Source organism: Papio anubis, chromosome 7, assembly GCF_008728515.1.
Source record: "Papio anubis isolate 15944 chromosome 7, Panubis1.0, whole genome shotgun sequence".
NCBI classification, from domain to species: domain Eukaryota; kingdom Metazoa; phylum Chordata; class Mammalia; order Primates; family Cercopithecidae; genus Papio; species Papio anubis.
In genome coordinates this window covers 152,181,470-152,195,437 of record NC_044982.1, presented here as the reverse complement: position 1 = coordinate 152,195,437, position 13,968 = coordinate 152,181,470, and the positions used below count along the sequence as shown (strand labels likewise).

The 13,968-nt window shown below is 46.2% G+C and overlaps 1 protein-coding gene across 1 annotated transcript; it reads right to left on the bottom strand.

Moving 5' to 3' along the window:
* Positions 1 to 948: 948 nt before the first annotated feature.
* Positions 949 to 6,807, bottom strand: ACTC1 (actin alpha cardiac muscle 1). The gene is made up of 7 exons (XM_003900736.4): positions 6,174 to 6,807; positions 5,373 to 5,523; positions 3,943 to 4,267; positions 3,106 to 3,267; positions 2,784 to 2,975; positions 1,832 to 2,013; positions 949 to 1,274 (listed from the first exon to the last, which is right to left on the bottom strand). The coding sequence occupies exons 2-7, from the start codon at positions 5,499 to 5,501 to the stop codon at positions 1,131 to 1,133; spliced, it is 1,134 nt and encodes a 377-aa protein (XP_003900785.1). The 5' UTR covers positions 5,502 to 5,523; positions 6,174 to 6,807; the 3' UTR covers positions 949 to 1,130.
* Positions 6,808 to 13,968: the final 7,161 nt, after the last annotated feature.

Here is a 13,968-nt window from a genome sequence, read left to right as displayed (position 1 = left end):
ATTCATCAGCACCTACCAGCCTGTCCCATGTCTTATATCCTGGCTTCTGCCACACTTCCTTCTGCTGAGATGTTCTCTCTGCTCTTCTCACCTCCCGAATTCCTGACCATTCTTTAAGACCCAGACCCACATACATCTCCTTAAAGCCTCCAGGCCCACACGCACTAGGGGATTATGTGTAGGTGTGGGAACTCCTTGAGGATGGAACACATTCAATTCTTTTCAACGCTGCCCCTAGCAGCCTTCCCACCATACACGGAGCAAAGCAAATACTGTGGCTCTCGCCTCCCCTTGTTCCCTCAGGACCTCGCAGCCTTCAGTTCACTCAACCCAAGATCTCAAGTTTTCAAAGAAATGAAGAGATTGAAGGCTTCTGTCTCGCAAGTTAGTCACTGATGAGGCAGAAGTGTTTGGCTCCTGCTTCCTCACGTTTGTTTTGCACACACACAATGGTCTTGATACATTTAGTGGGTATTTGCAATGGGACGTGGCTGGCCCAACTGTCAGCCAACCTTCATGTTTTTCATAGCCCCCAGGAAGTCAATTGAAGAGTTCAAAGAATTGAGAAGTTAAGCCAATTTACTTAAAATAATGTTTGCCTTTCTCTGTCAATATATATGTGTATTTTCTGCAAGGTTACAAAAACTGGAACATACATTAAAACAACAATTTTCAGTGGCATCTGCGGCAACTAATTCTAGAGAATTGTCTTATTCAATAGCTTTTCTTACTTATATGGAACTAAACCTTAATCTGCTTTTCAGGTATGAAATATATTCACGATTCTGTCTCAAAATATGAAATCAAAAGTTAGTATTATAACTCCCAGCTGTCATATTAATTCATCTGGATGAATTTTGTGGTACTGAACTCTGACAATGCTCAGCGTGTCAAAGCAAACACCTGCCCCGTCCCATGCCTACCCCAAAAACAAATGAGAGGCCTTTATAGGTTGCAAGTCCTGGTCTGGTTTATTTATAAAGCAATAAATATTAGAAGCACAAACAAATTGCACGTGTGTAAACAAACTGTACAATGATTGATGAAAGATGAGGGAAGGTGGTTCGGAAGACTCCAAGAAGCATAATAGCATCATCCTGACTGGAAGGTAGATAGACAGAGAAGGCACCTTAGAAGCATTTGCGGTGGACAATGGAAGGGCCTGCCTCATCGTACTCTTGCTTGCTAATCCACATCTGCTGGAAGGTGGACAGAGAGGCCAGGATGGAGCCCCCAATCCAGACAGAGTATTTACGCTCAGGGGGAGCAATAATCTGCAGAAAGAAAACAAAAACTTCCAGTGAACTCTGAAGTTCCAAGCAAGGGAGCAAATAACATGTTGGGAGGGTTCACAGAAAAAAAACATTAGATACTAATTCGCTATAAGGTGGGATATGTCATACCACAAAATAATGTGGCTAATCAAGTTATATGAACTCACCTCTATTTCATCATTTCTATTATTAAAGATATATTCTATTATTAAAATGGAATTTCTCCACTTATCTAGAGTATAATTTGGCAACAAGCTAAATATATAGTGGAGGCTAACCCAAAAGTTGGGGCTTTAAAAATGTATTCAAAGATTTTGTTGCGTGTGTGTGTGTCTTTTTTGGTCAAAGATTTATTTTTATTCACTGCCTAAAAGCATTTTGGAAGTTACCTATCTTGGGAAAAGGTCTAAGAAAATCAGAAAAAGTGGTAGAAAAAGTAATAGGTAAAGTTTGTAGGAGACAGGAAACTGAGTATGAGGGGAAAAGGAATTAGGAACGTAATTCTGCTTAGAATACCAAGACTTGCCTTGGATCTCCCACTCACAAAAGTTCTTTACCTTAATCTTCATGGTGCTAGGAGCCAGGGCAGTGATTTCCTTCTGCATACGATCAGCAATACCAGGGTACATAGTGGTGCCTCCAGATAAGACATTGTTGGCATACAGGTCCTTGCGGATATCAATGTCACACTTCATGATGCTATTGTAAGTTGTTTCATGGATGCCAGCAGATTCCATACCTAGGAACAAGTCACACACACACACACACACACACACACACATCACAGTGCATTCGGGTCAAGGTAGGGGGAAGAGAACAGGACTTCTTTGTGTGGGTGAGCTGTCACCATTTGTCTCTGAAACATATGTTGCCCTATAAGACACACTGCAGGGTGCAATGGGTGCCTCACAGTTAATCCACAATACAATGCCAAGAAAGGAGCAACTGTGCTTAGCACCTGTTTCATGTAAACACCTCCTGAAACTATCAGATGTATGCAGATGTATTGGAAAAGGAAAAGATACACGTTTAAACTAAAATGAATGTGATTTTATGGACTTAAATCAGATCCTGACAAAGTTCCTCGTGGCAAGCACTGCTTAGGAAGGATATTTGTTGACATACCAGTGTCCAGTTATTAATATGAGTAGGAATGTTATTGCATTTAATGATGAGTAACTTGGAAAATCCAGCTACTTGGTAATGAAACTTACTGGAATAAGTCAGCTCTTGTGAAATAGCCCTTTTCCTGCAGATATGTGATATTCAGTTACTACTCTGTGTCATCCTCTATTTTGAGATGAACTCAGTGTGTCATCCTTTATATCACTAGAGCAGAACATAGACTTTCCCTTTAATGAGCCATCAGGACTTGAGGTTGAGCTGTGTGGGAGTCCAAATTTTGACTTCTTTTAACTCAAGAGCTTCTTGAGCCTTCTAGATTTCACTCTGGGAGACCCTAAGATTTCCAGGGAAAATCGTGCCTCTGCACCAGACCCTACAACTCACCAATGAAGGAGGGCTGGAAGAGCGTCTCAGGACAGCGGAAGCGCTCATTGCCAATAGTGATGACTTGGCCATCAGGCAGTTCATAGCTCTTCTCCAGGGAGGAGGAAGAGGCAGCTGTGGCCATCTCATTCTCAAAATCCAGGGCGACATAGCACAGCTTCTCCTTAATGTCACGGACAATTTCACGTTCAGCTGCAGAAATAAAGAGTATCACAGTCATGCTCTGCAGCAAGAAGTCAATTGTCGGGAGGTAGGTGGATTCAGTGAGGGAGGAAGAATCCTCAGACCCACACTGTGGCAGATGAGACACACACACACTCACCAGTGGTGACAAAGGAGTAGCCACGCTCAGTGAGGATCTTCATGAGGTAGTCAGTGAGGTCCCGACCAGCCAGATCCAGACGCATGATGGCATGGGGCAAAGCGTAGCCCTCGTAGATGGGGACATTGTGAGTTACACCATCCCCAGAGTCCAGAACAATGCCTGCCCAGGGAAGCAGACAAGAACAAGGTAAATTCCTGAGGACAACACCACTGCTTTAGCCATGGCAAAGCCTGCTTCCAATCTTGGCTAAGAGATGCTAGCAATGGACATTGATCCAGATGAAATTAGATTCCTTACACACAAAGAATAAAAATGAGCATCATGGATACTAAAGCTGAAGAAAACTGCAGCTCATCCTTTTAACTATTATAGTAGAAAAAATTCCCGGGGACACTTTCAAATGACCATCCTTCTTATTAGCCATGAGCACATTATGTAAGCACCCAAGTGTGTTTTTCTTTGCTCCTATTGAATTTACATGTTTCTCTCTCTTTTGACTCAGACCCCATAGGGAATGTATTCTCCTTGGGGATGCTTGCCCAGGTGATATGATGGTTTAAACACATAACAATGACTGCTACACTCCAAGTTGCTACATTGCGCTGAGCCTTAAATAAGGGAAGGACCTAACTCCACAAGCTATCAGCTCCCACAGTAAGTGTGCTCTGAATCTAACCTCAGGGCACTATTGTTGCCTCTCTCTCTTAGCACAGACCTTGCTAGGGAATGGGAGGAAAGGAATTATCCCTTTTTCAATTGGGGGATCTGATTCACAGCAAGGTCGGTGACTTGGGAATGTGATTAGTCAGTAACTGTCCCCAGAGCCCTGCATACCTGTGGTGCGGCCAGAAGCATACAGGGATAGCACTGCCTGGATGGCCACGTACATGGCAGGGACATTGAAAGTCTCAAACATGATCTGAGTCATCTTCTCCCGGTTGGCCTTGGGGTTCAGCGGGGCCTCTGTGAGCAGGGTGGGGTGCTCCTCGGGAGCCACCCGGAGCTCGTTGTAGAAGGTGTGGTGCCAGATCTTCTCCATGTCGTCCCAGTTGGTGATGATACCGTGCTCAATGGGGTACTTCAGCGTCAGGATGCCTCGCTTGCTCTGGGCTTCATCACCTACATAGGAGTCCTTCTGACCCATACCCACCATAACTCCCTATGAGAAGGAAAAATTGAGAAAATCATGCGCTCGCCATGTCAAGAATATAATCAGTGTCTTGTCCATTTATATCTAACTGTCCAAGTCAAGGAACATATTTAAATACCAGAAATAATAAGCAATAGGATTTTATCCCAATTTAGAAGAATTATTTAAAAATCAGTCTTTTACCTTCTCCCCACTCCCCCAAAGATGTATAATTCTATTGTTGAGAATAGAACTCAGGAGAGAATGAAGCTATTTCACTGAAGAAGCAGAGCCTCACCTCACCTTAAAAATATCATATGCCTTCATTAAATTATTAAGCTCATCACCCATGTCAACTGGGATATAGATGACTGCATTTTGGAATGACTGAATTAATGACACATTGTATTTCTCCTAAGAAAAAGATTTTGACATTCAAGTGAACACATAATGATGGGCTGCTTATGCCATCCTCACTCCAACAGTGAAATTCAGCCTGTCCAGAGCTGTCCTGGAGTCATTCGCCAGCTCCGAGAACTAAGCTCTCCTTGGCAGCCTGTCTGGCCAGGCATGTGACAAACCCAGAGAGCATGGCATTTCTTTTAATAAACGAGGTGGTATGTCGCTATCACCATGGCACTTGCTGCCTCTGTCATGCCTGGCTTCTAAAAATGCAGCAGCCAGGAGGGAGATAGATTACACCTTTGGGGAACCCTGTAAACTGGCTGCGAACAGGAGAGAGGAATGTGGATTGGGTCCTGGTCGGTTGGGAGAGGTTATATTGTTAGAAGTTTTAAACAGGACTGAAAAGAGAGGACAAGGAAGAAAATGAAGTGTATAAGGCAGAGGAGACACTAAGGACTCAAAGTCCAAAAGGCCGTAAGTGGAGAGAAAGCGGTGGCCTTCACACCCGGGAGTGCCACCCTTTGAGAGGCCTGCCACTCAGGTGTACGTTTCTCAGTATGTTGGGGTTTGGGGGGGTATTGCTTGCCTTGGCTTGGATTTGAAGTGGATCCGCCTTTTCTAAATTGGGCCTAAAGAGTTCATCGAACAAGAGGGTCAGGTGAGAGCCATTTCCTAGATCGCTGGACTGAAGGGGTCACGAGTGGGACTGGGGGCTCCGCGGGAAGTTTACCTGGTGCCGCGGGCGGCCCACGATGGACGGGAAGACAGCGCGGGGCGCGTCATCGCCCGCAAAGCCGGCCTTCACCAGCCCAGAGCCGTTGTCGCACACCAGGGCGGTGGTCTCCTCGTCGTCACACATCTTGGCACAGCTTCAGGGGGTTCTGCAGGTTGAGGAGGAGAGGCGGACCACGCTCAGCTGCCTGTGCAGCTGGCCTTCTCCGCACCCAGAGGAGGGGACAGAGTAGAAGGGGGTTTGTGGGGACTGGACAGGGGGTTGGGCGGGGAACACTCCTGCCACCTCCCTTCCCCTCGAGTCAAAAAAGGGAGGGAAGAAACCGCGGAAGAGACTGGGGACAGAGAAGGCCAGAGGAATCTACCCAGGCTCCCTGGCCAGGAGTTCCACCTAGGGTGCCAGGTGCAAGGAGGGACCCATGAAACCCAGCCCCTTAGTCCTCCCCAGCCCTTTAACTTTCTTCCTTTTCACCAACTGGGAGCACGATCTCCAGCCCTGTCCGTATCGCCATGCCTGTGCCCCAGATGGAGGGGAAAGCACGACCCTTGGGGAGCCACAAAATTCCCCTTCTTAGAGCACCTGCGAGGTCCTGCGAGGACCGACGCCCAGGACAAAATAAGCTAGAACCAAATAAAAAAGTGTGGGCTTAAAAAAAAAAAAAGGCAGTCGTAGAGCGGCAGGAGCCGGGGCGCTGGCTGAGGGCCGGCCGGGCGGGCCAGGTGGCGGCGCGGGGCTGGAGTCCGGCGCGGCCCGCGGACCTGGCGAGAAGTGAGCGCGCAAGGCCGGGCGCTGACTCACCGTCTGCGGGGCGGGTCGGCTCGGCTCGGCTCGGGCGGCGGCGGGCTCTGGGTGGCTGGCTCCAGGAGGGCCGCTTTATAGAACGCTGATGGACAGGGTCAGTTGGAGCAGCCGGGGGCAGGAGTGGGGGGCCCGGTCTGCCACCTTGCCTTATTTGGTCCCCTTCGCACCCGCTAGGACTGCCGAGGCCATTCATGGAGCCAAGGGCAGGGGAGAGGATCAGCCAGGGGGCCCCCAGACCATGTAAGGAAGGGGAGGGGGCAGCCAGGGGGATGGCCAAATAGGGAGCTGGGGAGGGGCAGGCGATGAAGGGTAGGGGGCAGGGGAAGACTGAGTGACGCCAGCCCACCCCTCCCCCTTTCTGGGGTGGGGGTGCTCCCTGGATGGGCTGTGGATTCGGTCCTCCGCAGCCCGGCCAGCCTTGGGGACAATAAGCCACATGCAGTGGGAAGGCTTGGCGCCCTGCCCTCTGCTGAGGGGTCCTGACAGCTGGGCCAGGGCAGCAGGGGAGCAACAGCGGCTTCTCATCTTCCAGGGCTGCCAGGAGCACAAAGGACACCACAGCAGCACATCTGAGTGGCTGCAAAAGGGGCACCCGGGACAGGGCACCCTTCTCGTCTATTCCCCACCAGCCTGGATGGCTTTACTCAGAGAGCTAGGGCTGGGCTCATCTAGGTCAGAAAGCTGAGATTAACCAAGGCCACCCCAGTTCCGGCCCATGCATGGATCAGGGTCTGGCCAGGGAAGAGGCAGAAAAGGGTTTCTGTGAGAGCTTGACCAAGTCTTCCTGGAGAAGGGCAGGTTTACCCTAGCCCAATTATTGGGTAGCCCTCATCCATGCTGCGGGAGTCTTGCTCAAATTCAGACTCTGGTCTTCAGGTCAGAAAAGGATCCCCTGCTGCCAAAGTGAATAAAGGAACAAATGCCAAAAATAGCTTGCTCACCTGATGGTGGGGAGATGAGCATCTTTCAACTGGGGGCAGAGGCCTTCATTCCAGGTAGAGACAAGACTGAAAAGGCAAATACTGTGATGGAGAACATAGCAGCAACTTAAACTGAGAATACACCAATCCTTGCCACTCAAAGTGCAGCCTGTGGACAAGCAGTATTGTCATAACCCGGAAATGAGCTAGAAATGCAGTCTCAAGCGCCATCCCAATCCGCTTTTCAGCAAGATCCTCATTTGCTTGGTGTGTACATTAAAGTGTGAGAAGCATTGGCGTAAATGACAGATATCAACTCCTCTGTGGAAAACAGATTTTGCAGGATCTTGAAGTTTTGAGAAGGAAAAAGAAAAATGGCATGAAATAAGGAGAGGGGGAAGGAAGAGGGAGATGTAAGAAGGACACAGATCCCTAGTTTGCCCTGGGGTGCCCTGCATTCTCAGTTCTTGACTGGCGCTTTGATTTTTAATGCTTGTGTTTTTCCTCCAGTTCACACCAGTTAAAAATAGAAAACTGGGCACTGGCATCTCTCTCTAGAGTGGTCTTGGGTTGATATGCTGAGGAGGCCTGCTGATTAGATACTTGTCCCGACTGGGGAATGCTGGGCCCTCCCCTCTGAACTCCCCAACCATGTTTGGGTTGGTCTGGAGAAGAAACGCCAGGGCAGCTGTGTGGTGGGGCTGGGTAAGAGGCCTGGCTGAGATTACTCTGTGCAGCACAGCAGGCATTTTACAGTAAAAATGTTTATCGACAGGATGCCAAGAGTAGAACTGCCTCCTCTCATGAAAATATAGAAAAACCAAGGAAAAGGAGAAATGGGACTGGTGTCAGTCAGACAGACCTGGGCTCAGATGCTGCCTCTATCACTTACTATTTACTATCTGTTTGGTCTTGAGCAAGACACTTAACCTTCCCAAGCCCCAAGTTTTCCCTCTCAAAAGCGATACCCTAACACTTCCTGCAGAGGTGATTGTGTATTGTAATAATTAGAAACAAATGCTGTATGTGAGATGGAAGATACAAAGCAAATTGTATGCGTAATAATGATACTTTTGGAGGCAGTAGTAGCTCTGCCTTTTAAAGAATCAGGTTGATTTCATTCTTCATTGACTCAGCAAATCTTTGCAGGACGAGAACTGTACTACTTAAGGATTCAGTGATAAATAAAACAGAACAGGACTCATCCTCCGTGGCAATTACAGCAAGGTCAGACAGCTAAGGCACAAACTGGGAAGGAAAAAGAGGTATCAGCAGGATAGTCACAAAAAGGGAAGGGGAGTCTGAAAGAGTTTCCAAGAAAGGCTTCCTGAGGAATGTTGTTCGTTTTTAAAAGTAGAGCAGAACTGAAGTTTATAAACATTTGTGTGAGAAAAAGAGTTTCTACATGGGAACCGCTGATGAGAGAGTCCCACTTTCACTGCTATAGGTGCAAGCACTCTCAGGAATGGAAAACCATGGTTATTGACCTCAGTCCTTCACACAGGCTTCCGGGGCCTAGGAGGCCACTTCCAGCTCCCTCATCTCAGGCCCACTGGCTCTAGTGGGAGGCGGGTAGAACAGTGGAGGACTCACAGCAGTTTTGTGGAACAATATTCTCCCTTAAAATGTTTGAAAAATATATTTCCCATTCCACTCATTTTCACCGCTTAACACTCAAAACACTGTATTTTCATATGTATTATGTGTGTGGCAAGAAAGAATGCTTATTTGATATTTACTATTTGTATTACTGCTCGATTTCCACATTTTATTTTATTTTTATGTATTTGTGTGTTTGCTTCAGACAGCGTCTCCCTCTGTTACCCAGGTATAATCGGGTATAATCAGGTGCAGTGGTATAATCAGGACTCACTGCAGCCTCGACCTCCCAGGCTCAGGTGATCCTCCCACCTCAGCCTCCCAAACAGCTGGGACTACAGGTACACGCCAACACACCCAACTAATTTTTGTATTTGTTGAAGTGACGGGGTTTCATTGTGTTGCCTAGACTGGTCTCAAGCTCCTGGGCTCAAGTGATCTGCCAGCCTCAGTTTCCCAAAGTGCTGGGATTACAGGCATGAGCCACCAAGCCCGGCCTTAAGTTCCACATTTTAAAAACTTTGAACCTTATTTTGTATATTTTAAAATGTAAAGCAACAGGAAAGTAAGATTTCGTGACTGACTTTTATTTAAACAACTTTTTATGGATCCACTTAATTTGAAAATTGAGATTGGCTTTTTAAGCATATAAAAATGACATCTCAAAACCAAAAAAAATTACAAAACAAAAAAAAAGTGATATCTCCTCTTTGGTGCATTCTAGATTTTTTTTTATTATGGTAAAATATGCATAATATCAAATTTACTCTCTTAACCATTTAGAAATACACAGTTCAAAAGTGCTCAGTGCATTCACATCAGTCCCAATGTTATTTTTTTTATTGCTGATTGTGACTAAACTGTGCTTCCTGCAGTTTGAGAAAGACTGGTTTCTATCCTGTGAGTTGGGGAACCACTGAGCCTTTTTTGTCCGAGGTCACACAGGTGAGCAAATGGTAGAGTGACAATTCAAACTCAAGCACCTGGCTTTAAGCCCTGTTCCCAACCACCACCAAAACTACCTTCACATACACTTGGTCTGCTATTTCTCAGAACGTGATGCTAAAACTGCCTCCAGCCAAATTACCTAGACCGCCTAATAGAAATTCTGATTCCTGGGTTCCACCCTGGAAGATTGAATCTGCATTGTCAATGAGCCCTAACCCTTTTCCCCCAGGTACGTTTCACTGCAGAGTGAAAAACTTAGCCGCACCGCTCGGCTGTTCTCTCCGAAGCCCACAGAGCTTTGCTGGATGCTGCACAAGCTGCCAGTGCTGGCTGGAGGCCAGGTTGGCTGACCTTGTAGATCCCAGTGGGATGGCAGAGCTGGGGCGGGTCCCCAGGGCTTTCGAGGGCCAGCGAGGCCCTTCTCGGCATGGACTGGCCATGAGGGAGACGTGCAGGGCAAACCGAAGGAACAGAAGGTGGGACAGTTCCCACTGCCCTTGCCTCGGGGGAAGTCTGTTTCATCCACCATCTGCTGGGATCTGGAAGGGAGCGGCCCGGCCTCCTCCCCGGCACTGGGGGATTAGCAGTCACTTATCTCAGCTGTTCCTCCATTCGGAGGTGTCACAGTATTTACAGAGAAGCCAGAAACAGACAGAGCCACACTTAATTCCTGCCCATGCGCCCTCCCCATCCCCTCCCGTCCCTCCTGCAGTCTGTGTGCCAGAGGGAGGGAGAGCCTCGGTTTAGATCAGATCGGGGGGAGGATCTAGCCTTCCTAAACATTCCTATTTTCTTTGCCTACACATTTGTTCACCCCCTCCGCCCTCTGGCTGGAGCTGGGTTTCAGTTTTCATTAAAAGGAGAAAGTGACGGGATGATGAGGGCTGCAGGCCCCCACGCATCCTGGTGTTCAGAATCCAATATATGAGGCATGGCTAATCTTCACAGCATACTTCCCCGTGTTTTATATGCAACCACCAAGGGGATTAACCCAGGCAGAGGGTATTTGGCCCCAGATGGATTCTGTTCTTGGCAGGTCCCAGCCGTCACTGTCTTCTAACATGATAGGACCAACTGTAATGAACCATTTAATACGATTCAGAAAAGGAGGACAGGGGAAGGAGGAAGGGGCACGGGGGAGGGAGAATATAGAAGGGAACATAGAAGGGAGATGCTTCTCTGGATCCTGGTGACCACATTTTTTTTTTTTTTTTTTTTTTTTTTGGAGACAGTGTTGCTCTGGCCCCCAGGCTGGAGTGCAGTGGTGCAATCTCAGCTCACTGCAAGTTTCAAGTGATTCTCTTGTCTCAGCCTCCTGAGTAACTGGGAACACAAGCACGCACCACCACGCCTGCCTAATTTTTGTATTTTTAGTAGAGATGGGGTCTCACCAGGTTGGCCAGGTTGGTCTTGAGCTCTGGCCTCAAGAGATCTGCCCGCCTCGGCCTCCCAAATTGTTGGGATTACAGGCGTGAGCCACCGCACTCAGCCTAAAGACCACATTTGTATTCTCCTCTATCCTGGTGAAGTCAGGGGGAAGAATCAGAAAGCATTTCTAGATATCCTTTTAAATTCCTTAAAAGGAGTTTGTCTGTGAAGAATGAAATGCTCACACCCATGGGTTTCTGCTTGGAAGCTACTGCTCTTAGCTCAGATTTGACTTGCTCTGCACACTGGCAGTGGCTTTGTTTATGGAGTTTCCGTGTTTCAAGTATCACCTGGAGCAAACCCATCTTTCCTAGAAAGCCCAACCATGACAATGTCCAATTGAAGCCTGACCTGCAAGTAGAAGAGCTGGAAGACCTGCATCCAGAAGTAAGAGCTGTGAGCTCGGAAAACCTCCTGCGGGCCACTTTCACTCACCTGCATCACGTAGCGCCCATCTCTTCCCCAGCAAAGATCAGGCGCTCATCTGACACACAATGTTGGTAATGGTAACACTAATCGTTGACATTTCCTGAGAATTTCCTAGAGGCTGGCACTATCCTGCCACTTTCTATGTGTATATGGTCGACAAGGTCAGTTTCTAGATGAAGCTGGGAAGACTTCTATGTAGAAGCCATTTTTACCCAACTATTCTCTGTTTTTGTTTTGTTTATAATTTTTTTGTACATAGAGACAGGGTTTCCCCATGTTGCCCAGGCTGGTCTCGAACCCTTGAGCTCAGGTGATCCCATTGCCTTGGCCTCCCAAAGTGCTGGGATTATAGGTGTGAGCCACTGCACCCAGCCCCCAGCCCCAACTGTTGTTTGATATGATGTCACCAGCCTATGTTGAGGGGCTGTGTGAGAGTAGGTCACCGTCTCTATTGTAAGGACCTTGTAAGGATGTTTTCATGGACGTTCATCATAGGACACAATCTTCTTTATAAGCCTCCTTGGGAGAATTCCCTGTCTAACTCCAGTACCAAGGGCAGAAGCACATCTACCAACCAACTAGTTTGTTTTGATCTGTGGTCCCTGAATCTAGTGACCAGCTAAGGTTTCACTTTTGGTGTTGGCTAAGAAAAATTTTAGAGAACCACTTATGTGGCCCAATTGTTACAGCGATTATCGGTCATTTTGATCTGTTTTACACATCCATCTCTATCTTTTTTTATTTTTCTTCTACTTTTAGTTTTCATTTTTCTCTCTATCTTTGTAAGCTGGCACAAATCTTGTGTGGGACAAAACAAAGAATGAATGAATAGATAGATAAGAATGAATTTACGGGAACAATGAAGAGAACATTTGAAATTACAATTGGGATGGCCATTTTACAAATAGCTAACAGTGCACCATTACTTGCATATATATCTGTAATTTTTTCCATCCCAGTAAAAGCATAGGCCAGATGTGGTGGCTCATGCCTGTAATCCCAGCAATTTTGGAGGCCAAGGCAGGAGGATCACTTGAATCCAGGAGTTCAAGACCAGTCTGGGAAACCTGATGAAACCCCATCTCTACAAAAAGACAATAATTAACTGGGCATGGTGGCACATGCCTGTGGTCCTAGCTACTCCAGAGGCTAAGGTGGAAGGATTGCTTGAGCTTGAGATGTCCAGGTTGCAGTGAGCCGTGATCACACCACTGCACTGCAGCCTGAGTGACAAAGCAAGACCCTGACTCAAACATAAATAAATAAATAGCATATATTGCTTAATGAAAAAAATAACATTACCTGTAAGCTATAATATCATTTTGATTTTCCTCTTAACATGGTAAGTATAACTGGCAATCTAAGATAATATTTCCCTCATTATTAATATAGTGTGTGTTCATTGTGATAAACCAGGAAAAACAGTGAACAGAAAAGTACAAAGAAAATAATGTGTCTGGGGGAGTTTGTAAAGCTCTATATTGTAACCTCCCTAAGATAAAACTAAATGTGGCATAAAATTCATAAGGCCTCGGCTTCCATATCTACTTATAGCCGCTGGGCTGGGAAAAGACAAACAGCCTCCTATTCTGGTAGTCTGCAAGAATGTCCACTTGTTCTTCAAAGAGAGACATGCAATGCAAGGAATTTGCATTAAAAGCATTTCTTGGTCCTACTATTATAATGTAAATTATCTCTAGTCAACAGCTGGAACTAAAGAGCGTCAAACTCAGAGCAGGCTCTGCCCTTGGGATTTATACCATCTGTATATATCCCACTTATATATTTCAGAGGGTGGGTTCTGGTTTCCAAGTCAGCTGTTGAACTTGTAGTTTAAAAATTGGTCTATCACAAACATAAAACTAAACCATATGAATGTACTGCTGAAGGCTTTGTCTTCATGTGGAGAGTCTGAAAGCACTTCTTTTAGGAAAACATCTTTACAGCTATTTTATGATCAAAATTGTTCTTAACTAAGACTACGAATAACCAGTTCATCTTAACCACCTCTTATTTAATTTCATAAATTAAAAATAATAATAACAAAGGCTTTATCTAAAGCTAGCACTGTGTACCTACCTACAAAATAAAAACAACTGAAAAGCTTTCTTAAGCTGTTACTTGTGCGTGAATGCTGGCACCCACCCAAATAAGCAGGCCTGTGGCTTTATGATATTCCAGAGAGAAGAGCTAGCCTTTGAGGACTGTGAAGAGAAAATAGCCATTAAACAATGATGTGAGCCTTGAAATGTGATCAGAACAACCTTGACCATGACCCAAAGGACAGAACAGAGTAAAATACTACGTCATCAAAGAAATACCTGCAATGGGTGGGTAACCCTAAGATGAGAACATTCTTTAAGGATGAACAGAGTACTCTCTATTCAGTTAACGCTTTTGCAAACTCTCATTAAACAGGGAATTTTCCAGTGAGAGATTCTAGTGAATTTAATATTACAGCACACTGC

What these genes read in the sequence shown, in the direction of transcription:
- ACTC1 (XM_003900736.4), bottom strand. Translation starts at nt 5,501, where the DNA reads ATGTGTGACGACGAGGAGACCACCGCCCTGGTGTGCGACAACGGCTCT. An exon ending in TGCTTCTGGCCGCACCACAG is followed by an intron (nt 3,268 to 3,942) that starts GTATGCAGGGCT and finishes TTCCCTGGGCAG; the next exon opens with GCATTGTTCTGGACTCTGGG. An exon ending in CTTCCAGCCCTCCTTCATTG is followed by an intron (nt 2,014 to 2,783) that starts GTGAGTTGTAGG and finishes ACTTGTTCCTAG; the next exon opens with GTATGGAATCTGCTGGCATC.